At 39.8% G+C, this 24,848-nt stretch overlaps 1 protein-coding gene and 1 pseudogene across 1 annotated transcript; both read left to right on the top strand.

Moving 5' to 3' along the window:
- Positions 1-13,799, top strand: part of LOC145029479 (uncharacterized) — an 89,020-nt pseudogene extending 75,221 nt beyond the window's left edge.
- Positions 13,800-20,275: 6,476 nt separating this feature from the next.
- Positions 20,276-24,521, top strand: LOC145029478 (uncharacterized). The gene is made up of 3 exons (XM_078977998.1): positions 20,276-20,540; positions 20,871-21,593; positions 23,590-24,521. Exons 1-3 carry the CDS (start codon positions 20,276-20,278, stop codon positions 24,519-24,521), a joined length of 1,920 nt encoding a protein of 639 aa, XP_078834124.1.
- Positions 24,522-24,848: the final 327 nt, after the last annotated feature.

Genomic DNA, 24,848 nt, shown 5'->3' with positions numbered 1-24,848 from the left:
TAAATCACATACTAGAAACGAGGTGTTACAATTCTCCCCCACTTAGCTTAGACTTCGTCCTCAAAGTCTGTTGCTGGTGATTCTATACATAACTCTGGATAATGCTCCATCATTTCCTCCTCAGCCTCCAACGTCCATTCTGAACCCTTTCGGTGCTGCAACTGCACCTTCACTAGCTGGAATGCCTTATTTCTCAAGGTCTTCGTTTTCCGATCCAAGATCGCAATAGGCCTCTCAATATAATTCAAGCCGCTATCAACCTGAATATCGTCCAAGGGTACAATTGCTGACTCATCCACCAAACACTTCCTCAATTGAGAACCATGGAAAGTGTTGTGGATCTGGGTAAGCTCTGCTGGAAGATCCAACCAATAAGCAACCCGACCCATCCAGGCCAAAACTGTAAAAGGACCAACAAACCTGGGGCCCAGCTTGCCCCTCTTCCAGAACTTGATAACACCCTTCCAGGGTGATACCTTCAGGAGGACCATCTCCCACCTGGAACTCCATGTCCTAACGCCTCCTGTCGACGTAACTCTTATGCAGACTCTGCGCAGTCTACAATCTACTACGGACCTGGTGGATCAACTCTGTGGTCATGAGCACCACCTCGGTACTCCTAATGACTCGCTGACCGACCTCACCCCAAAAAATCGGAGTCCTACACTTCCATCATTAAAGTATCTCGAAAGGAGGGCGATTAATGCTGGTGTGGTAGTTGTTGTTATATGAAAATTCCGCTAATGGAAGATACGTATCCCAACTGCCACCAAAATCTACAACACATGCCCGCAGTATGTCCTTGAGAGTCTAAATTGTCCTCTCGCTCTTCCCGTCCATTTGAGGGTGGAAAGCGGTGCTGAAGTGAACACGAGTCCCCATCTCGTCACGAAACCGCTTCCAAAACCTCGAAGTGAACCGGACGTCTCAATTTGATACTACAGATATAGGAACTCCATGCTGTGCCACTACCTCGCGTACATAAATATCGATTAGCTTCTCGGCCAAAATTCTCTCATGAATCGGTATTAAATGCACGCTCTTGGGCAGCCGATCCAATATGACCCAAATCGAATCAACTCCACGTGCGGTCCTAGGAAGCTTAGTGATGAAATCCATGGTGTTATCCTCCTATTTCTACACAAGAATGTCTAATGGTTGCATCTTGCCATGGGGTCTCTGGTGCTCTGCCTTGACCTTCCTGCAGGTCAAGCATCTCTCCACGTACCAGGCGACGTCCCGCTTCATGCAGGTCCACCAATAATCGGGTTGAAGATCTCTATACATCTTCGTCGCCCATGGGTGGATGGAGAACCGAGACTTATGGGCCTCATCCATCAAAAATTGTCGTACTCCACCCCAGTACGGCACCCAAACTCTCCCATGAAGGGTCAACAATCCCCGACTGTCATAATCTAAAGAAACTACTCGGCCTACGATACTCTCACACTTCTGCCTCTCCTCCTTTAGGCCCTTAACATGTGCCTGTCTAATATGCTCCAACAATGGAATAATCATTGTCACCCTCAGGAATATATCTTTGATCGGGGCCGCCATTACCTTGCGGCTTTGGGCGTCAGCCACTACGTTGGCCTTGCCCGTATGATAAAGGATCTCACAATCGTAGTCCTTTACCACATCTAACCACTGACACTGCCTCATGTTTACATTCGGCTGATCCATGAGATACCTCAGACTCTTATGATATGTGTAAATAGTACAGCGGACCCCATAGAGGTAATGTCTCCAAATCTTGAGGGCAAACGCTACTACCCCAACTCTAAATCGTGCGTCGGATAGTTAGCCTCGTGAGGCTTCAATTGTCTAAATGCATAATGTGACATCCCCAAAATCTCGGCCAGAAAAGACCGATTTTCATTTATGCTTTTAAATAATTTCAGAGTAAATCCTTTTGATTTGAAAGAGTTGTGGAATTTGTTCCCAAAACAAAACATGATAAAATAATATTTATCAAAGCATTTCATCAAGAGATGCATTTCAATATATAATTAAAACTCGGGATGTCATGTTCTGATACAGATCATGAAACATAAACGATAAACATTACAAGTCATTCAACAAATATATACATATACAGACTTGTAAACAAAACAACAAGATGATCCATCCATCTTACGCCCTTGTGCCACTTCCTGTAATACAAATAAAACCGAGTGGGTCAGGCTTGGGAGCCTGGTGAGCATATAGGGTTTTCAACCCACAATAAATAAGTTATATTTAATTTAACCAGCCAATCACTATCCCGATTACCCATTCCCGTTATCCTCACTTTACGTCCCTAAAACAACAACTATCTCAAGGGACCTAATCTAGGATTTTCATCGGGACGGACATCACTGCGAAGGGGTTTCCTCAACAATAGATATCCTAAAGGCAACCATGAGAGGGATAGAGTACACCGGTGAACACATCGTTCACAACACCTACAGGTTATGAACCTGCTAGCGTTCCACTGGACTGTCTAGAAAGAGTCCGTGGTCGTTATCCATACTCTGCTGAATAAGTAGATCAACAACAACAACAACATCGAGGCCTCTCATCTGTTTATTACACACCAACTATCTACCCATGTTCTACCCAACATATTAATAGATAAGAATATATTTTCATACATAGTTTAAAACCTGAATATCATTTTCATTCAATATATATATTCCATATAACAGATGAGGCATACCACATAACACGTATTTCATAGAAAGCAATTCAGATCTATGAGATGGAATAAAGTGAATATCCATTCACGCATACAATCACAAAATATACACATAGCAAGTATATCGCATAAAATACTTCATAGTTACTTGTTAGAAGAAAGTAACTACACCCTCACACATATAAACCACAATTTACTTAATACACTCAAACCGCACTTGTATTATTATCGTGTTTCTGAAAGGTAGTATACACTCACTTGATCAGAAGATGATCGGACAGCACTACGACTTGCAGAAGTAGTATTCCACAGCAGATCTGGAAGATCTCCACAAAAATCGAACTTCTCGCGGGCAGAGCTTCGGCTCGGGAACCGCATTTCTCGGGATCTTCGGGATCTCGGGACTTGCCTCGGGGCTAGTGAGTAATACCGAGGCTTCAGGGTATTTCTGGCACGCAAAACGATGCAAAACGGGAGAGGGAAGAGAAGAAATTGGCAAAAGACTCGGCTGCCTTCGCATCCTATTTATAGGAAGTTGGAGCCTCGGACTACGCGGGGCGTACTGCAGTACGCAGCGCGTACTGCTTCCGAAATCATCACTGCATGCGTCACCCGAAGTGTCGACACTCTTCGGAGTACGCGGGGCGTACTCGTGTACACTGGGCGTGCCTCAGATCAGATTGATGACTCGCCTTCGGATAATGCTTCCGAATTAATGATTTAATTTAAATACAAAATGATTAATAAACTTCGGAAATTCATATCTTCTTCATACGAACTCCGTTTTCGACGTTCTTTATATCCACGCAAAGGTGAGACTACGCTCTACGACTTTCGTTTAGACTCCGTCGGCTAATTTTGAATTTATTTTTTATTATTTATTTTTAATTGGCCGCGACAGAAAAACTTCGTTATAAATTCATAACTTCTTCGTTTGACGTCCGTTCTCGCCTAACATTTTATCGCTTCGATACCAACAATGAGATCTTCGATTCTCATTTAGATTGCTTCGGCTAAAAACCGCCCGATCTCAAATCGAGTATTTCAGGCTGCACATCGCTAAGTTGAAACTTCGATAAATCATAACTACCTCATACGAAGTTAGATTTTGGCGTTCTATATATATTCGGAAACCTCGTTTTAGCTACTACAACATTAACCAAAGATTTTAAGTTCATTTTACACTTAAATTTTGATGCTTATTTTTCTTCTTAATTAATCAGACCACATAATTAAGCAATTAAGCACAAAACGCATAATACTCAAATAATACATTCTTATTATTTCAAAACGGGTTACAAAGGTTAACCTAGACTATTACATTGCTAATAATGGCAAGCCCGAAAACACAGGCGTTACAATTCTCTCCACCTTAGAATGATTCCGTCCCCGGAATCACACATCAACAGACAAATGCGGATAGCGACCCATCATGTCACTCTCCGTCTCCCAGGTGAGATTCGGCCCATTCGTGTGTTTCCATTGGACAAGCACTAACCCAACCATCTTGCGTCGCAATTTCTTAGTCTTTCGGTCAACAATTACCTCTGGTTCTTCAATCAACCTTTTGTTCTCATCAATTCTCAATTCAGAGATTGGAATTATGTTGGGAACTTCTCCCGTGAACTTCCTCAAATAACACACATGAAAAGTGTTATGAATTTCATTCAGTTCTTCTGGTAATTCGAGCTTGTAAGCTTGGTTCCCAATCCTCTGAAGAACTTTAAACGGTCCAATAAACCTTGGACTCAACTTTCCCCTTTTACCAAATCTTATAAGTCCCTTCCACGGCGAGACTTTAAGCAAAACCGAATCTCCAACCTCAAAAGTTATCGGTCTTCGCTTTTTGTCAGCATAGCTCTTTTGACGATCCTGAGCTGCTAACATTCTTTCCCTAATTATTTTCAACTTTTCAGCAGTTTGATGAACCATCTCCGGTCCCATAAACTACTTTTCCCCAGCCTCAAGCCAACAAGACAGCGTACGACACTTCTGTCCATACAAAGCTTGGTAAGGTGCCATCTTAATGCTCGAGTGGAAACTATTATTATAGGAAAATTCTACCAACGGTAAATGTTCATCCCAATTACCTAGGAATTCTAGAGTACATGCTCTTAGCATATCTTCAAGTGTTTGTATCGTTCGTTCGCTTTGACCATCAGTCTGCGGATGGTAAGCTGTACTTAAACACAACTTGGTACCCAATTCCTCTTGTAGACTTTTCCAAAATCGTGAGGTGAAACGGCTATCACGATCCGACACAATCGTTAACGGAACACCGTGAAGCCTCACAATTTCCTTCACGTAAGAATTCGCAAGCTTTTCCATAGACCATTTCTCCTTGGCCGCTATGAAATGCGCACTCTTAGTGAATCGATCAACGACCACCCAAATCATGTCGTGACCATTCTTTGTTCTGGGTAGTTTAGTGACAAAATCCATAGCAATGTCTTCCCACTTACCCATAGGCATAGGTAAAGGTTCTAAACTCCCGTACGGTTTCTGATGTTGTGTCTTGACTCTCGCACAAGTCACACACTCGGCCACATACTTTGCAACATCAAGCTTCATCGTTGGCCACCAGTAGTAGGGTTTCAGGTCCCTATACATTTTAGTGCTACCCGGATGAATCGAGTACATGGTCTTGTGAGCTTCTTCCATAAAAAGATCTCTGACTCCTCCTGTCTTAGGTCTCCAAATCCGATCTTGGAACACCTTCAGTCCATGACTGTTTACACCGAACACCAACGTTTTGCCCAAATGTTCTTCCTTTCGGTCATTCTTCTCAGAAGCTTCGCTCTGAGCTTTCTTTATACTTTCCAAAATAGTCGAGACAACTTCAATTCTCAACGCTCTTGGCCTTTTCCTTTCAAGATTGACTTTCCGACTGAGAGAATCAGCAACAACATTATGCTTCTCGAAGTCTTCAACAACATTATGCTTCTCGAAGGCCCAATCCAACCCCAGACGCATCGCTATAAACAGCGAAGTCTTCAACTCCATCAGGTAGAGAAAGTATCGGTGCCTCGCATAGTTTCTTCTTTAGCTTCTCGAATGCTTCTTTATGCTTCTCACTCTAAGCATAAGTAGCTCCTTTGTGGGTCAAAGCTGTCAACGGAGTAGCAATCGAAGAAAAGCCTTGGATAAACCTTCGGTAATATCCAGCTAATCCTAAAAACCTTCGAATATCCGTGGGACTTTTCGGTTGTTCCCACTTTATCACAGCTTCGATCTTCGCTGGATCAACCATTATCCCTTCTTGGTTGACCACGTGACCCAAGAATTGGACTTCACGAATCCAAAAATCACATTTGGAGAACTTAGCATACAGCTTCTCGTTCTTCAAGACTTCTAACACTTCTTGCAAGTGTCTGCCATGCTCCTCCTGGCTTTTTGAGTAAATCAGAATGTCATCTATGAACACTATCAAGGATTTATCAAGGAAAGGATTACAAACCCTATTCATCAAATCCATGAACGCTGCCGGAGCATTGGTCAGTCCAAATGACATAACCAAGAACTCGTAGTGTCCATATCTAGTTCTGAATGCAATCTTCTTGATATCTTGCTCTCTTACTTTTAGCTGATGATATCCTGACCTTAGATCGATCTTCGAGAAATAGCTCGAACCTTGCAATTAATCAAACAGGTCATCAATCCTCGGCAACGGATATCTATTCTTTATTGTTGCCTTGTTCAGCACTCTATAATCAATGCACATTCTCATGCTTCCATCTTTCTTCTTTACAAATAACACCGGAGCTCCCCAGGGTGATGAACTAGGTCTAATGAAACCTTTGTCCAATAACTTCTGAAGTTGCATCATTAGCTCCTTCATCTCCGTCGGTGCTAATCGATAAGGTGCTTTTGCAATTGGCGTCGTTCTTGGAAACAAGTCAATACGAAATTCCACTTGTCGATCAGGCGGTAATCCAGGAAGATCTTCGGGAAATACTTCCGGATAATCACACACAACAGGAATATTTTGCATCACCTTCTTTTCCTTCTTAGCATCGATCACGAATGCTAAATATGATGTACACCCCTTGGTCAAACATTTTCTGGCTTTCATCAATGAAATGATTCCAGAATTTACTCTGCGTTTATCTCCATACACCATAAACGAATCTTTCCCAGGCGGGTTTACTTTGACTATTTTCTTCTTGCATAAAATTTCGGCATCATTGGCGCTAAGCCAATCCATTCCCAATACGATGTCGAAACCATTTAGTTCGATAGGCAATAATTCCTCGTGGAACTTATTCCCATTTAGATCAATTAAGATGTTTTTCATGCGATAGCTAACAGGTACAAACTTGCCACTAGCAACTTCGACTAATAAGGCATTATCTAGTCTAACAACAGGCAAAGATAGCTTTCTACCAAATTCATGCGATGTAAAGGAGTAGTTGGCTCCAGAATCAAATAAAATTTGGGCAGGCAATTCGTTAACGAGAAAGGTACCTGAAGCGACATCAGCTTCATCTTTAGCAGCTTTATGTGTCATCTGGAATGCTCTCGCCTTTGGCTTTGGCGGAATGTTGAGTCTAGCTGCCTTCTTCTTCTTCGGGCAGTCCCTCGACATATGACCCTCCTCACCACAACCATAGCAAACTTTCTTTGTGAGGGTACACTCATTGGCATAGTGCCCTAGCTTTCCACACTTGTAACATGTGTTCGCCACCTCACATTTTCCATGATGCTTCTTCTTACATTTGTCGCACCATTTCGCTTCACTTCCACCTCCCCTCGAACCAGACTTCGAGAATTTGTTTTTCTTGTTGGACCCTGAAGTTCCATCGAACTTCCTCTTTTCACCGACATCTATTCTTTCCAGACCCTTTTCCTTCTGATGGGCCTCCACATTCTTAGCTGCACGAACAGCCGTTTTCAGAGTAGTTGCCATCTTGACTGTCGGACCAAAGTCGGCAGGCAGTCCATTAGCAAACCTCTCAATCTTGGAGAGTTCTGTGGGTACTAGGTACGGAAACAACTTCATCTTCTCAGTAAATGCAGTAGCATATTCATCTATGCTCATCTTCCCCTTCTTTAAGTTTTGGAACTCATTGTTTAGATCAATCAGATCTATCTCTGAACAATACTGCACCCTCAGCTGTTCCAAGAACTCCTCCCATGACATTTTCAGGGCTTCTCCTCGTGGCATAGTATCTGCCAACAACTTCCACCAACTCAAGACTCCAGTCTTCAGTTGTCTAACCGCAAAGACGGTCTTCTGTTTGTTGCTACAGTCGCAACTTTCAAATACCATCTCCATTTCGGAGATCCAATCCATTATTTCAACAGGCTTTGGGCTCCCAGAAAGACTTGGCGGTTTGGCGCCCAAGAAGTTCTTGTACATTTGCCCATCCTTGTTGTTTCTCCTTTCTGGATTGTTCCTTCGTTCTCCTTGAGTCCCAACTTGACTCATCATGCGACTATTGTTCCCTTCCTCCGATTGCTCGGGAATCAATTCAGGTTCCTCAATAGGTATGACAGATTCATCCCTATTATTATGCAACATTTGTCGCATCTCCTCCCTTTGTTCGGCTAGCATAGCCCGAATCATGGCTTGCACCGCAGCCATTGTTATTGGTTCTGGTGCTGCTGCTACAACAGGTATTTGCTCAATTACTGGCGGTTGATTCCTGTTTTCATCCGCGTTTCCAACGCCACTCCTTGTTCTCACCATTTTGATCTACACACCGAATAAGGTGAAATTAGATCCTCATTCACAATAGATATTCGAATCATCCTTATTACTCCGAAACGTTTACATGCTAGTTCTAATAACGTAGGCATACGCTTAGAATCCTACACACATAAGGTTTCTAAATCCGGTCGGCAACAGACCGTAGATCCGAACAAATAATATCATATATGGCAACATATAACATTTAGCACATAAAACATTTTAGGCAACTTTCCTAAAATAAACTTGTGCTCGTGTCTAAAATCCAACAGACACACATCTTAAAATTCCACTTAGCATTCTAAGTTTAAGTATAGAAATCCTACAAATTCCTAGTTCGCTTAAACTAATGCTCTGATACCAACTGTGACATCCCCAAAATCTTGGCCTGAAAAGACCGATTTTCATTTATTCTTTTAAATAATTTCAGAGTAAATCCTTTTGATTTGAAAGAGTTGCGGAATTTGTTCCCAAAACAAAACATGATAAAATAATATTTATCAAAGCATTTCATCAAGAGATGCATTTCAATATATAATTAAAACTCGGGATGTCATGTTCCGATACAGATCATGAAGCATAAACGATAAACATTACAAGTCATTTAGAAAATATATACATATACAGACTTGTAAACAAAAGAACAAGATGATCCATCCATCTTACGCCCTTGTGCCACTTCCTGTAATACAAATAAAACTGAGTGGGTCAGGCTTGGGAGCCTGGTGAGCATATAGGGTTTTCAACCCACAATAAATAAGTTATATTTAATTTCACCAACCAATCACTATCCCGATTATCCATTACCGTTATCCTCACTTTACGTCCCTAAAACAACAACTATCTCAAGGGACCTAATCTAGGATTTTCATCGGGACGGACATCACTGCGAAGGGGTTTCCTCAACAATAGATATCCTAAAGGCAACCATGAGGGGGATAGAGTACACCGGTGAACACATCGTTCACAACACCTACAAGTTATGAACCTGCTAACGTTCCACTGGATTGTCTAGAAAGAGTCCGTGGTCGTTATCCATACTCCGCTGAATAAGTAGATCAACAACAACAACAACATCGAGGCCTCTCATCTGTTTATTACACACCAACTATCTACCCATGTTCTACCCAACATATTAGTAGATAAGAATATATTTTCATACATAGTTTAAAACCTGAATATCATTTTCATTCAATATATATATATATATATATATATATATATATATATATATATATATATATTCCATATAACAGATGAGGCATACCACATAACACGTATTTCATAGAAAGCAATTCAGATCTATGAGATGGAATAAAGTGAATATCCATACACGCATACAATCACAAAATATACACATAGCAAGTATATCGCATAAAATACTTCATAGTTACTTGTTAGAAGAAAGTAACTGCACCCTCACACATATAAACCACAATTTACTTAATACACTCAAACCGCACTTGTATTATTATCGTGTTTCTGAAAGGTAGTATACACTCACTTGATCAGAAGATGATCGAACAGCACTATGACTTGCAGAAGTAGTAATCCACAACACATCTGGAAGATCTCCACAAAAATCGAACTTCTCGCGGGCAGAGCTTCGGCTCGGGAACCGTACTTCTCGGGATCTTCGGGATCTCGGGACTTGCCTCGGGGCTATTGAATAATACCGGGGCTTCGGGGTATTTCTGGCACGCAAAACGATGCAAAACGGGAGAGAGAAGAGAAGAAATTGGCAAAAGACTCGGCTGCCTTCGCATCCTATTTATAGGAGGCTGGAGCCTCGGAGTACGCGGGGCGTGCTGTAGTACGCAGCGCGTACTGCTTCCGAAATCGTCACTGCATGCGTCACCCGAAGTGTCGACACTCTTTGGAGTACGCGGGGTGTACTCGCGTACGCTGGGCGTACCTCGGATCAGATCGATGACTCGCCTTCGGATAATTCTTCCGAATTAATGATTTAATTTAAATACAAAATGATTAATAAACTTCGGAAATTCATATCTTTTTCATACGAACTCCGTTTTCGATGTTCTTTATATCCATGGAAAGGTGCGACTACGCTCTACGACTTTTGTTTAGACTCCGTCGGCTAATTTTGAATTTATTTTTTTATTATTTATTTTTAATAGGCCGCGACAGAAAAACTTCGTTATAAATTCATAGCTTCTTCGTTTGACGTCCGTTCTCGCCTAACTTTTTATCGCTTCGATACCAACAATGAGATCTTCGATTCTCATTTAGATTGCTTCGGCTAAAAACCGCTCGATCTCAAATCGAGTATTTCAGGCTGCACATCGCTAAGTCGAAACTTCGATAAATGATAACTTCCTTATACGAAGTCAGATTTGGGCGTTCTATATATATTCGGAAACCTCGTTTCAACTACTACAACATTAACCAAATATTTTAAGTTCATTTTACACTTAAATTTTGACGCTTATTTTTATTCTTAATTAATCAGACCACATAATTAAGCAATTAAGCACAAAACACATAATACTCAAATAATACATTCTTATTATTTCAAAGCGGGTTACAAAGGTTAACCTAGACTATTACATTGCTAATAATGGCAAGCCCGGAAACACAGGCGTTACACATAAGCTATCACATACCCTCGTTGCATCAACACTGCCCCCAGCTCTACAGAGTCATCCACTGCCTATAGCAGGGTAAGAATCGGTGCCTCACACAATCTCTGTCTGAGTGTCTCAAATGTTGCCTGCTGATCAGGCCCCCAACGAAAGACCACCAACTTCCTAGTCAGTCGGGTTAGCGGAACTGCTATCTTGGAGCTTCTAAATAATAGAAAGAAAATGGAAGAAGTGAAGAAGGTGGTTCTAAATGAGAACTGTTCAGCTACAATGTTGAACAAACTTCCTATGAAGAAAGGAGATCCGGGAAGTTTAACATTTCCCTGCCAATTTGGAAACATAGCCACCATTTATACACTAGCTGATTCAGGGGTAAATGTTAATCTAATGCCTTACTCGTTTTTCAAAAAGCTAGATCTTCCCGAGCCAAGGCCCATTCGTATGGCAATACACTTAGCAAACAATATGGTCACATTTCTTAGGGGAATTTGTGAAGATCTTTTTGTGAAGGTGGACAAGTTCGTGTTCCCAGCGGACCTTATAGTTTTAGAAATGGAAGCAGATCCCTAAGTACAAATTATATTAGGAAGACCTTTCCTTAATACAACAAGTGCTATTGTAGACATGCGAGATTCTAATCTTACCCTTCGGGTATGAGACGAATCAGTTACTTTTGGAGTTGATCACGCCATGAAGCATGAAAGGAGTAGTGACGAAACGACATTTTCGATTGACATGTTGGAAGAATTTTTGGAAGATTGGAATGAAGATAACCCAAGCAAGTCCACCATCTCATTTGAAGAAGAGTTTGATGCTGAAAGGGACCTGTTGGAAAAGACTACTCGAGGAGCTGATAATAACGACTTGATTGGAAGTACAGAAAGTCCGACTCGCCGAGTAGCCCCGATGGACTCGACCAGTCCGTCCGAGGAACCCAGAATAGTCGCGAGTATTACAACGGACTCGACGAGTTCACTCACTGGATTCGACGTGTTCAGCATTCAGAGCACCAAAATTAAGTTCAAGGCACCACAAAATCACTTGGAGTATGCATTTCTTAAAGATGGCCATTAAAAAACTGTAATAATAGCTACTGATTTGACCAAACATGAGAAGGAGAGCCTTGTGCGTGTATTAAATAAGATGGAAAGGGCTATAGCGTGGAAGATAACCGACATAAAGGCAATTAGTCCAGCCTATTGTTCCCACAAAATTAACTTAGAAGATCGGTTAAAAGCTGTAGTGCAACGCCAACGAAGACTCAACCCGAACATGCATGAAGTATTGAAAAAGGAGGTGGTAAAATTACTAGATGCCATAATCATTTATTCAATCTCTGATAGTCCATGGGTGAGTCCGTTCCAAGTGGTTCCGAAGAAAGGAGGTATGAGGGTAGTGGCTAATGAAAAAAACGAATTAATTCTAACAAATACGGTAACCGGGTGGCGAGTTTGCATCAACTATAGGAAGCTAAATGAGGCCACATGCAAGGATCACATTCCATTGCCTTTTATTGATCAAATGCTTGAGAGGCTTTCCGGACATCTTTAATATTGTTTTCTCGATGGGTTTTCGGGGTACTTTCAAATTCTAATCGACCCACAAGAGCAAGAGAAGAGCACTTGTACGTGCCAGAGTGGAACATTCTCATATAGACGCATGCCTTTTGGGTTATGCAATGCACTCGCTACTTTCCAAAGGTGCGTGATGGCTATCTTTCATGATATGATCGAAAAGTTTATGGTGGTTTTTATGGATGACTTCTCGGTTATTGGGTCCTCTTTTTAGGATTGCTTGTCCAACTTGGATGTAATGTTAGTAAGATGTGATAAGACCAACCTTGTCCTTAATTGGGAGAAGTTTAATTTTATGGTGAAGGAAGGAATTGTGCTAGGACACAAGGTCTCAAGGAGAGGGATAGAGGTGGATAGAGCAAAGGTGGACTCTATAGCCAAATTCCCACCTCCAACAAATGTCAAGAGGGTAAGAAGCTTTTAGGCCATGTGGGATTCTATAGGCGTTTTATTAAAGACTTTTTGAAGATCAGAAGACCCTTGACTCAACTTCTTTTGAAAGACGCCCCATTCAACTTTTTAAAGAATATGTTGATGCGTTTAATTTGTTGAAAGAAAAGTTGACTACTTCACCTATTAAGGTAGCTCCAAATTGGAGCCTTCCTTTTGAGCTAATCTGTGATGCTAGTGACTTTGCGGTGGGAGATGTTTTGGGACAAAGAATTGACAAGCATTTTCATCCAATCTATTATGCAAGTAAGACCCTAAACCCAACACAAGAAAACTACACCACTACAGAAAAGGAGCTATTAGTGATAGTTTTTGCATTTGATAAATTTTGCTCATATTTGGTTTTGTCAAAAACCATAGTATTTACCGACCATTCTGCCCTAAAATATCTTTTTGCTAAACAAGATGCTAAGCCCAGGTTGATTCGTTGGGTTTTTCTATTACAAGAATTTGACATTGAAATACAAGATGAAAAAGGGATGGAGAACGTGGTTGCCGATCATTTATCGAGATTGGAAAACCCGCATTTGGAAGAGTTACAAGAAAACAAGATTGGAGATGAATTTCCTAAAGAGCATTTATTAGTTGTAGCAGGTGAGATTCCATGGTTTGCAGATATAGCTAAGTATTTAGCTAGTGAATACATCCCAAAAGACTTAAACCGCCAACAAAACAAGAAGTTCTTTTCAGAAATCAAGTATTACTTTTGGGATGAACCATACCTCTTTCGTAGTTGTGCCGATGGTATGATAAGAAGATGTGTATTCCGAGAAAGAAAGTTGGGAAATGTTGGAGCATTGTCATAGCGGGCCCACCGGAGAACATCATGGAGCGCAATATATGGCCAAGAAAGTTTTTGATTCAGGTTTTTATTGGCCCACAATATTTGAAGATGCTACAAAATTTGTCAAAGAATGCAATTCATGCCAAAGAACGGGAAACATTTAATCACGCAACTAGATGCCCCAACATAGCATTCAAGTTTGTGAAATATTTGATGTTTGGGGAATTTACTTCATGGGTCCTTTTCCAAAGTCAAAGGGAAATAAATACATTTTGGTAGCTATTGATTATGTATCTAAATGGGCGGAGGCCCAAGCATTACCCACAAATGATGCTCGAGTGGTGGTGCGTTTTCTCAAGAAATTATTTTCAAGATTTAGAGTTCCAAGGGCCCTAATTAGTGATCGAGGCACCTACTTTGCCAATGATCAATTAGCTAAGGTGTTGCAAAAATATGATGTCCACCATAGATTTTCGACATCCTATCATCCTCAAACGAGTGGGCAAACTGAAGTTACAAATAGGGCGTTGAAGACAATATTAGAAAGATCGGTTGGAAGTAATAAAGAAGGGTGGTCGGATAAGCTGGATGATGCACTATGGGTATTTAGAACAACTTTCAAAACACATATTGGAAGTACACCATATCGGTTAGTTTATGGGAAGAGTTGTCACTTGCCGGTTGAGATTGAACATACGGCATTTTGGGCTTTAAAAATGTGCAATTTTGAGTTGGATGAACTTAGAAACAACCGATTGATGCAAATGAATGCCCTTGAAGAACTAAGGAATGAGGCCTACACTAGTTCATTGATTTACAAAGAGAAGACCAAGAATTGGCATGACAAAAGACTCAAGAGTAATAAGGACTTTCACGAAGGAGAAAAGGTGTTGCTTTTTAATTCAAGGCTCAAACTATTTCTGAGAAAGCTTAAGGCATGATGGGATGGTCTGTTTATAGTTAATAAATTTTTTCCACATGGAGCTATTGAGCTACTATCAAGAGATGGAACGTCTTTCACAGTCAATGGTCATAGGGTGAAAAGATATGAAGGAGGATTTCCAAGAACTGAAGAACATGAAGAAGGGATGATGCTGGAAGGGATTATAGCAACGTAAGAAGGAAGAAGTCTAGCTAATGACTCCTTAAAAGAGAAGCGCTTCCGGGAGGCAACCCGCGTTAGAGTTTGCTTTCTTCTCTTTTCGTTTTCTTTTTTTTTTTTTGCTTTGGATTTGTTTTTATCAATTTTCTTTTATTTTAAAATGATTGCTTGAGAACAAGCAATTGTCAAGTGTGGGGTGGCATACATTTTATTTTCCAAACTCAACTCAAATTTTTCACAAAATGAAAAACTCGACGAGTCCTTAAGTCTACTCGACGAGTCTATCTGAAATTTTTCAAAAACACATTGAATCAGGTATCTACTCGCCGAGTAGGTCCGCCTACTCAACGAGTACATATATTTACCCAAAAATAAATTTTATTTTTATTACATTATGTAAAAGAGGGGTTTTTACCCTAAATTGAAAAACTTTCAACCATTCTCATGAGCTGCTTCCCCACACTCGACGTGCATACACTCTCAAGCATCCATCTTGAATCTTCTCTCCTTTAGCAATTTCATCCAACAAGGTAACAACTTTAGCTCATAATCCTACACATGTTTCGATTTTTGGTGTCATAACACCTTTAATTTCTGGAAAATCCAGTTTTTAGGAACACTTGGACTTTAGGGTTTTGATTTTTGATGAATTAGGTCGTTTTAGTCGTGAATTTTTACATTCATATGCCCCTGGAACATATCGAAGCAAACCCTTAACGTAAATTTTGGATTTGGCCAGTTAAATTCATCAAAACAAATTTGTATACTCGAGCAGTTCGTCCTACTCGTCGAGTCGGTTCGTGGACTCGGTGAGTCCATTCTGCTGATGCCCATAAATTTGCCATTTTTAATTCTTCCCAATATTGTTTGTGGTTTTTTTGTTTCTTTGCTGTGCAAGAACCATGTTTAGAAGAGCCTAAAGCTCACGAGGAGGCGGTCATGGGGATATCTCATGGTTGAGTTTTGCAAGCATTACGAGCTAGTCTTCACTTACAAGAACAAAAAGCAAGCTGGATGCCTTAAGGCCGAAGGAAATCTATGTTCCTAATGAGCTGGATTGGTCATGGATGGGGCAGGCTGGTTTGGAAGAAGCACTAAAAAATTATCTAATTAAGTCTTGTGAAGTTAATGGGGTGCAAATAGTTTGTGATGGTTGGAGTCGTTGTTTAAGCTGCAAGAGCCGGTATATCAAGAGCTTTGTTGGGAATTCTTTGCCACCATCTCTTTCTGGGGTGGTGATGAGTACTATAATCCGAGCATCATTTCATTCTACCTTGGAGGAGATTATCGCCAGTGTAGCATTGCTGAGTTGGCGTGGAGGCTGGGAATTTATGATCAAAATGAAATCATGTCAGAGACTATTGAGTTATTTTTGGAACAGTGCCACAAGGATTTGTCTGAGGGTGTGGTTGCCTCTACCTGGTGGAACACCATTGCCAATCGGGTTTACATACCTTCATCCGCTCAAGAAGAGAGCATCCGTTTCCCGATCCATCACCTGATACATCGTCGGATCGCAAGCACTATAAACATGCGAAACGGTGACGATAAAGTCCCCACTCTCGACATTTTCTACATGTGGAGTATTATTACTCCTAATGTATTTTGCAATTTTCCATATTGAATGGAAAAGTACTTGGCGGAGGGGACAGTAAAAGAACGGGTAACTTCAAAAATTAATGGTGGCATGTTTGTGACAAGGCTTGCGGGAACCTATGGCATTTTGGATCGACCGGAGGCACGAGCATTGACTTTGATTCTTAGTCCTCCCTTCAGCATGACTATATTTAGGAGGGCTAGGATCATTGAGGATTATAGAGGGGGGAATATTAACATCCCAAATGATGATGAACTGTTGGTGCCGGAAGAACCAAGAAGGAGGGTACGGCAAAGGAGGGCGCGTGTGTCACAAGACCCATCGGTTATTTCGGTGGAGGAGCAGCTATCGATGGATTGGTATAGTGTTGAACAACAAAGGTACCAAGACGACATCAGGCGGGGAGTGAACTTTACCAATGAGTCATTCATTTTTTTTTTCGAGCAATTGCAATTTGCACAAAGGCCCGGATACCTGTATATCTCCAATTGCGGTGAAAGGGTGCAAAGAAGAGGAAATCAAGCGGGTGGAAGTGGAGCAGGAGGAGCTGGAGGAGATGAGGTAGAAGAGGAAGATTGATGTTTTATTGTGTTCTCGGTGTTAAACACTATAAATTTTTTTCCTTCTTTTTTCTTTGTTTTTGGGCGTTAAACTTGTCGGATATTTATTTAGGAATCTGTTTTCTTCCATAACTTATGTTGTTATCTTTTCAGATTGAAGGATTGGATGCATGCAAGAGTCGCAATTATTAAGGTTAGAGTGAGGATCAGGTCTAGATGAGAATGTGCATGAGTTAGGGTCGAGTCCGTTATCAAGGAGGGTCTTAGATAGTTATTTTGAAGAAAATCAAAGAAAATACATTGAGTTACTATACCAACCCACATTAGAAAGAGAACCCACAAGCAGAATGCTTATATTTTTCACTCAGCAATGGACTCGCGGAGTGCACTTTACCTACTCGACGAGTCCGAGTTCAGTTCTACATTTTTCTTGTTGATACACTAGTACTCGTCGATTTGCCGTATAGACTCGACGAGTTTGTAAGTTTTTCATTCTCAAGGCTGATATTCTGCTCATATTCACTGCGGGCCTTACTCATTTTCATTAGAGTTTAATTTCGGAAGATTTTTGAGTATTTTTTCCCTGCATTTTTGGAGCTTTCCCACACAAGAAGTAACACCCAAGGCTTGGTTGAGCTGTTCTCATGTCTAAAGTCAACTGAAGATGGAGCTTTAACATGAAGAAATGCCGACCTCTCCACTACTACTCTATGGGAGTTTGTTCCAATTCCCTCTTTCTTTTATTGTTCTTTATCATGCATAATATGCAATAGGGACATTGCATAAATTAAGTGTGGGGTAGGGGGTTGGTGACATTAGTTAAATTTCTAGTTAAAATTTGAAAATTTTAAACATTTTGCATTAAAATTGCTAGGGCTAAATTAGAAAATTTTGGTAAAAGCAATTAGGGTTCATGCTAGTATTATGTTCGATGATTCTTTGAAGACCCAAATGTTTAGTTCAACCTATATACGTTATTGTGCATTTGTGGCCACCCTTATTATAGTGAAATCATTGGACAAAAACACATCCTCACTTAGTTTGAGGGGTGCAATATGTTTAGCATCGTGTACCAGAAATGTATCCTAGAAAATTATTATTTTAGTCAATAAAGGTTGAAGTTGAGCGCCCCTACTTAAGCATGTAACTGTTGAGTGAAAAAAAAGTGAGGTACATGTAAAAAAGGAGAGAGAATTACAAGCAAAGTTTTAAGAATTTTGGAGCAGTTAAAGTGAAGATCAAAAGACCAAAATTCCAAAAGTTCAAAATTTGAAGATACCCAATAAAATCAAGGTAATCTAAAAGGTGGCAAATTTGAAGAATTCAAAGAAATCAAAGTCTAAATTATCAAGAAAGTGAAGAATTCCAAAAAGCTCCATAATGGTATCAAAGAATTGTAATTTTTAGAATATGTATGCTTGCGTTGTTCAACCAAAAACACCTTGAGACTAGTAGGTTTTATGCGGATGGATTCGGAGGGATGCATAAAATGAGCATTGTTCGGAAAAAGTGGGCGAGTGTTTATGAGGATTGTGAGTATTTAGAATCGAAGGGGGTACTTAGGAAAATTATTTAGACACAAATGCATGCGTTGCAGTCTTGGCATAATTGTTGGGTTCGATTAGGATTGTCTTATGTGGTATTGGTGTGCTAAAATTCAGTTTTGCTTGGGGGCAAGCAAAAGCAAGTGTAGGGCATTTTGATATTTGCATATGTAGCTATATTTTTATGTTGTATTTTTATCATTTATTGGCTAATTTATTGCATATTATGGACAAAAGATACTTAATATTGTTCAAATTATATTTTCAGTCCAAAAAAGAAGCTCAAAAGCAAAAGGGAGCAGGAGATATGAATGGAAGCTTGGGAACAAAAGAAAGAAGAAAAAGACTTAATTTTGAAGCAACTCGCCGAGTAGGATCGTCTACTTGACGAGTAGATGTGAAGGTTCGCAAAGCAACACGTGGAATCCTTGTCGTACACGGATTTGAAGTGAAGGACTCGCCGAGTAGGTCACTGGACTCAGCGAGTAGCCCTTGTTTTCAGAAAACTATAAATAGAACTCACAAACCCGAATTGAGAACTTTTCTGGAACCCTAGGAGGCTGCTAAACGACTGGAGGTACTGCTAGGACGTGAGAAGTTGCAACATCAATCCTATATTCAATTGTGAAGAGAATCAAGGCAATTTTGGTTTATTCTTAATAACCTTTTGATTTGAATCATGTTCATACACTTTGATTTTGTTTTCCAGTTTATGTTAATTGCAATCATGAGCTAAAACTCGTAACTTGTATTTAGGGTAGATGAATTTGTGAACATGGATTGATTATTTAATTAGAATTAATTTTAATTGGTGATTATGTTTTATCCAGCTTGTTAAGGAACCTTTTGTGCTAGTAAAACTATTCTTCTATTGATAAATAAATAATTAAATTGCATGAACATCTCTTAGTTATTAATTTCATATAATTTATCATGACCACATAATTGTATGTCTAGGAATAGCGAACGTGAAACTAGAATTAACTAGAAGATAGTAAGTTAATGTGTGAGCTTGTTTGATGAACATCAACAAGAGGTTAATCGAAGGGCCAATTCAATTAACCATTACAAGTCTTATTTAACCCAAATCAATAACTAGAAAATCCGTTAATTTGGTAACTAGCCATTGCTTGAGTTAATTTGTTTTCTAAGGATAAGTAATAACGAACGTGAATCTAATCATCTTAATCGTTATCCAATAAAGAATTAATCTGATACATTGAAATCCTCCATGGGAACAGATGAGTCGAACCTAAACAGAAGTCCTATTTTTATTGAATTCAGTTGGTAATCTCGTGTTTTAGTTGTTAGTTAGTTCATTTGAGTGTTAGTATTTTTAATTAAGTTTCTTGTCATGCAAAACTAGAGAAACCCCCTTATTTAATACTTGTTCTTTAGATAATATTAGTTTTTAGTTTTAATTTTCAGTTTCCTGTGTTCGATACCCTACTTATTTAACTATACCATAATTGATAGGTCCACTGCCTTTGTGTGTCAATTTTATAATTAAAAGTAGGATTAAAACTAGTAGGTTTTACACATATCAAGTTTTTGGCGCCGTTGTCGTGGAACAGATTTGATGATAATTGGTGAAAACGAAAGAAGGAATGGCTCCCGTATGACGAGTACAAAAAGACAACAGAGGAGAAATATAAGCAAAAAGAAAGAGGCTTCTATCAAAAGGAGGAACCAGTTATGGAAAAAAGGACTGATTTGGAAGAGATGCTTACAAGATTCGTAACCACATACGAAAAACAACACAATGATACCGATGCTACACTTAAAGATCAACAAAATATGTTGAGAGAACACCAACTTATGATAAAAGATCAACAAGCTTTGCTTAGGAATCAGCAAGCTTCTATCCTCAACATAGAAAAGCAGCTAGGGCAACTTGCACAAGAAGTAAATAAGAGAAAACTAGGTGGACTACCGAGTAATACCGAAAGTAACCCGAAAGGTACACATATAAACTTTGTCACAACTAAGAGTAGGAAGATCGTAACCCCTCTGGCACCTATTCAGAACGAAGATCCAAAACTAGTGCAAGAGAAGGAGGCAGAAGGGCAGAATCAAGATCCAAAAATCCATTAAAACCCAGATCCTACTTGCCGAGTTCACGGTATGGACTCGACGAGTCCGACAACTGAACAGAAAAATAAACCTCCTGTTAAGCCATATCAGCCTCCACTGCCTTATCCAGCTCGAGCTAGATAGGAAAAGAATGAAGAAGACTACCAGAACTTTTTAGAACAGATAAAGGCTCTTCAAATTAATATACCATTCATAGAATTAGTTGTTGAAATGCCAAAATATGCCAAATTCCTCAAGGAGCTTCTAACTAATAGAAGGAAAATGGAAGAAGTGAAGAAGGTGGTGTTAAACGAGAACTTTCCAGCTGCAATGTTGAACAAACTTCCTAAGAAGAAAGGAGATTCAGGAAGTTTAACATTGCGCTGCCAATTTGGAAACTTAACCACCATTTATGCACTATCTGATTCAGGGGAAAGTGTAAATCTAATGTCTTACTTGTTTATCAAAAAGGTAGATCTTCCCGAGCCAAGGCCCATTCATATGGCAATACACTTAGCTAACAAGACGGTTACATTTCCTAGGGGAATTTGTGAAGATCTTTTGGTGAAGGTGGACAAGTTCGTGTTCTCCACGAACCTTATAGTTTTAGACACGGAAGCGGATCCTCAAGTCCCGATTATATTAGGAAGACCTTTCCTTAATACAATAAGTGCTATTGTAGACATGCGAGATTCTAAACTTACCCTTCGTGTAGGAGACGAATCAGTCACTCTTGGAGTTGATCAAGCCATGAAGCATGCAAGGAGTAGTGACGACACGGCATTTTCGATTGACATGTTGGAAGAATTTTTGGAAGATTGGAATGAAGATAACCCAAGCAAGTCCACCATCTCATTTGAAGAAGAGTTTGATGCTGAAAGGGACCTGCTAGAATTAGAAATACTGCTCGAGGAAGCTGATTATAACGACATGATCGGAAGTACAAAAAGTCCGACTCGCCGAGTATCCCCGATGGACTCGGCGAGTCCGTCCGAAGAACCCAGAATAGTCTTGAGTATTATAATGGACTTGACGAGTTCCCTCACTAGACTCGATGTGTTCAGCATTCAGAGCACCAAAATGTTAGATTAATGTCTAAGTCCATAACTATAATTGGTAAGACTTGACCCGACCCGGCATGGTCCATTTGGGTTGCATACCATCATGCACTTAGATAGACTATAATGAGAGAAATAAGACACTTAGGGTTATTAATATATTATAAGTTCTAGTATATTAATAAAAAGAATAATAAGATTATTTAATTAGTATTGATCAAGAATTAATCTAGGATTAATTAAGTGATCAAAAGAAGACTAATTAAATATATGGGTTGATTGTGTAAATCATCCATACTTGTATAGTGGGCTAATTCTCCATGGATAATCAAGTTGGGCTAAAACCCATAGGATGGTCCATGGATGGTCCATGGTGTATTTGTACCCATGGATCATGGAAATGAAAGGCCATGTCAATTAGGGTTTACATGGTGTAACCCTAACTATATAAGCATCTTATTCTTGACCAAATCGGCCACTAGTATGTGAAGTGAAAAGGGCTAGCCGATTTCATAAGTTGTAGAATTCTCTCAAGTTATTCCAAGTGTTTTGGTGATTGTGATTCCATTTGAGGCTTTCACACTATTGGGGCTAGGCACTCAAGCTTCATGAAGACTTTCTACATCAAAGAGGTATGTATTCTAGCTTGTTACACTCATTGTTTTGTATGCTAGATTAGGATTATACGTTGGATGTTCTTATTTGTACGTATAATAGAGAAAACATAGATCCAAGGTATTTAGGGTTGCATGTACACTTAGGAGTGTTAGAATGCTCAAAACCCATCACAAAAATGAGCTCAAGGCACTACCAGATTACTTGGAGTACGCATTTCTTGAAGATGGCCAACAAAAAACTGTAATAATAGCTGCTGATTTGGCCAAACATGAGAAGGAGAGCCTTGTGGGTGTATTAAAGAAGATGGAAAGGACTATAGTGTGGAAGATAATCGACATAAAGGGAATTAGTCCAGCCTACTGTTCCTACAAAATTAACTTAGAAGATCGGTTAAAAGCTGTAGTGCAACGCCAACGAAGACTCAACCCGAACATGCATGAAGTATTGAAAAAGGAGGTGGTAAAATTACTAGATGCCAGAATCATTTATTCAATCTCTGATAGTCCATGGGTGAGTCCGGTCCAAGTGGTTCCGAAGAAAGGAGGTATGAGGGTAGTGGCTAATGAAAAAAATGAATTAATTCTAACAAATACAGTAACCGGGTGGCGAGTTTGCATCGACTATAGGAAGCTAAATGAGGCCACATGCAAGGATCACATTCCATTGCCTTTTATCGATCAAATGCTTAAGAGGCTTTCCGGTCATCTTTAATATTGTTTTCTCGATGGGTTTTCGGGGTGCTTTCAAATTCCAATCGACCCACAAGACCAAGAGAATACCACTTTTACAGGCCCGAGTGGAACATTCTCATATAGACGCGTGCCTTTTAGGTTATGCAGTTCACTCGCTACTTTCCAAAGGTGCATGATGGCTATCTTTCATGATATGATCGAAAAGTTTATGGAGGGTTTTATGGATGACTTCTTGGTTTTTGGGTCCTCTTTTTAGGATTGCTTGTCCAACTTGGATCTAATGTTAGCAAGATGTGAGAAGACCAACCTTGTCCTTAATTGGGAGAAGTGTCATTTTATGGTGAATGAAGGAATTGTGCTAGGATACAAGGTCTCAAGGAGGGGGTAGTGGTGGACAGAGCAAAGGTGGACACTATAGCCAATCTACCACCTCCAACAAATGTCAAGGGGGTAAGAAGCTTTTTAGGACATGCATGATTCTATAGACGTTTTATTAAAGACTTTTCAAAGATCACAAGACCCTTGACTCAACTTCTTTTGAAATACGTCTCATTCAACTTTTATAAAGAATGTCTTGATGCGTTTAATTTGTTGAAGGAAAAGTTGACTACTTCACCTATTCAGGTAGCTCCAAATTGGAGCCTTCCTTTTGAGCTAATGAGTGATGCTAGTAACTTTACGGTGGGAGATCTTTTGGGAAAAAGGATTGACAAGCATTTTCAGCCAATCTATTATGCAAGTAAGACCCTAAGCCCAACACAAGAAAACTACACCACTATAGAAAAGGAGCTATTAGCGGTAGTTTTTTCATTTGATAAATTTCGCTCATATTTGGTTTTGTCAAAAACCATAGTTTTTACCAACCATTCTGTCCTTAAATATCTTTTTGCTAAACAAGATGCTAAACCTAGGTTGATTCGTTGGGTTTTGCTATTACAAAAATTTGACATTGAAATACGAGATAAAAAAGGGATGGAGAACGTGGCTACCGATCATTTATCGAGATTGGAAAACCCGCATTTGGATGAGTTAGAAGAAAACAAGATTGGAGATGTATTTCCCGAAGAGCATTTATTAGTTGTAACAGGTGAGATTCCATGGTTTGCAGATATAGCTAACTATTTAGCTAGTGAATACATCCCAAAAGACTTGACCCGCCAACAAAACAAGAAGTTCTTTTCAGAAATCAAGTATTACTTTTGGGATGAACCATACCTCTTTCGTAGCTGTGCCGATGGTATGATAAGTAGATGTGTATCTGAAAATGAAAGTTGGGAAATCTTGGAGCATTGTCATAACGGGCCCACCGGAGGACATCATGGAGTGCAATATACGGCCAAGAAAGTTTTTTATTCGGGTTTTTATTGGCCCACTATATTTAAAGATGCTACAAAATTTGTCAAAGAATGTGATTCATGCCAAAGAATGGGAAACATTTCATCACGCAAGGAAATGCCCCAACATAGCATTCAAGTTTGTGAAATATTTGATGTTTGGTGAATTTACTTCATGGGTCCTTTTCCAATGTCAAAAGGAAATAAATACATTTTGGTAGTTGTTGATTATGTATCTAAATGGCGGAGGCCCAAGAATTACCCACGAATGGTGCTCAAGTGGTGGTGCATTTTCTCAAGAAATTATTTTCAAGATTTGGAGTTCCAAGGGCCCTAATTAGTGATCGAGGCACCCACTTCACTAATGATCAATTAGCTAAGGTGTTGCAAAAATATGGTGTCCACCATAGATTTTCAACATCCTATCATCCTCAAACGAGTGGGCAAACTAAAGTTACAAATAGGGTGTTGAGGAGAATATTAGAAAGATCGG

This window comes from Lactuca saligna, chromosome 2, assembly GCF_052625555.1.
Source record: "Lactuca saligna cultivar CGN05327 chromosome 2, ASM5262555v1, whole genome shotgun sequence".
Taxonomy (NCBI): Eukaryota; Viridiplantae; Streptophyta; class Magnoliopsida; order Asterales; family Asteraceae; genus Lactuca; species Lactuca saligna.
Note: the sequence above shows the minus strand (reverse complement) of the source record. Positions and strands in the feature narration are given on the sequence as shown.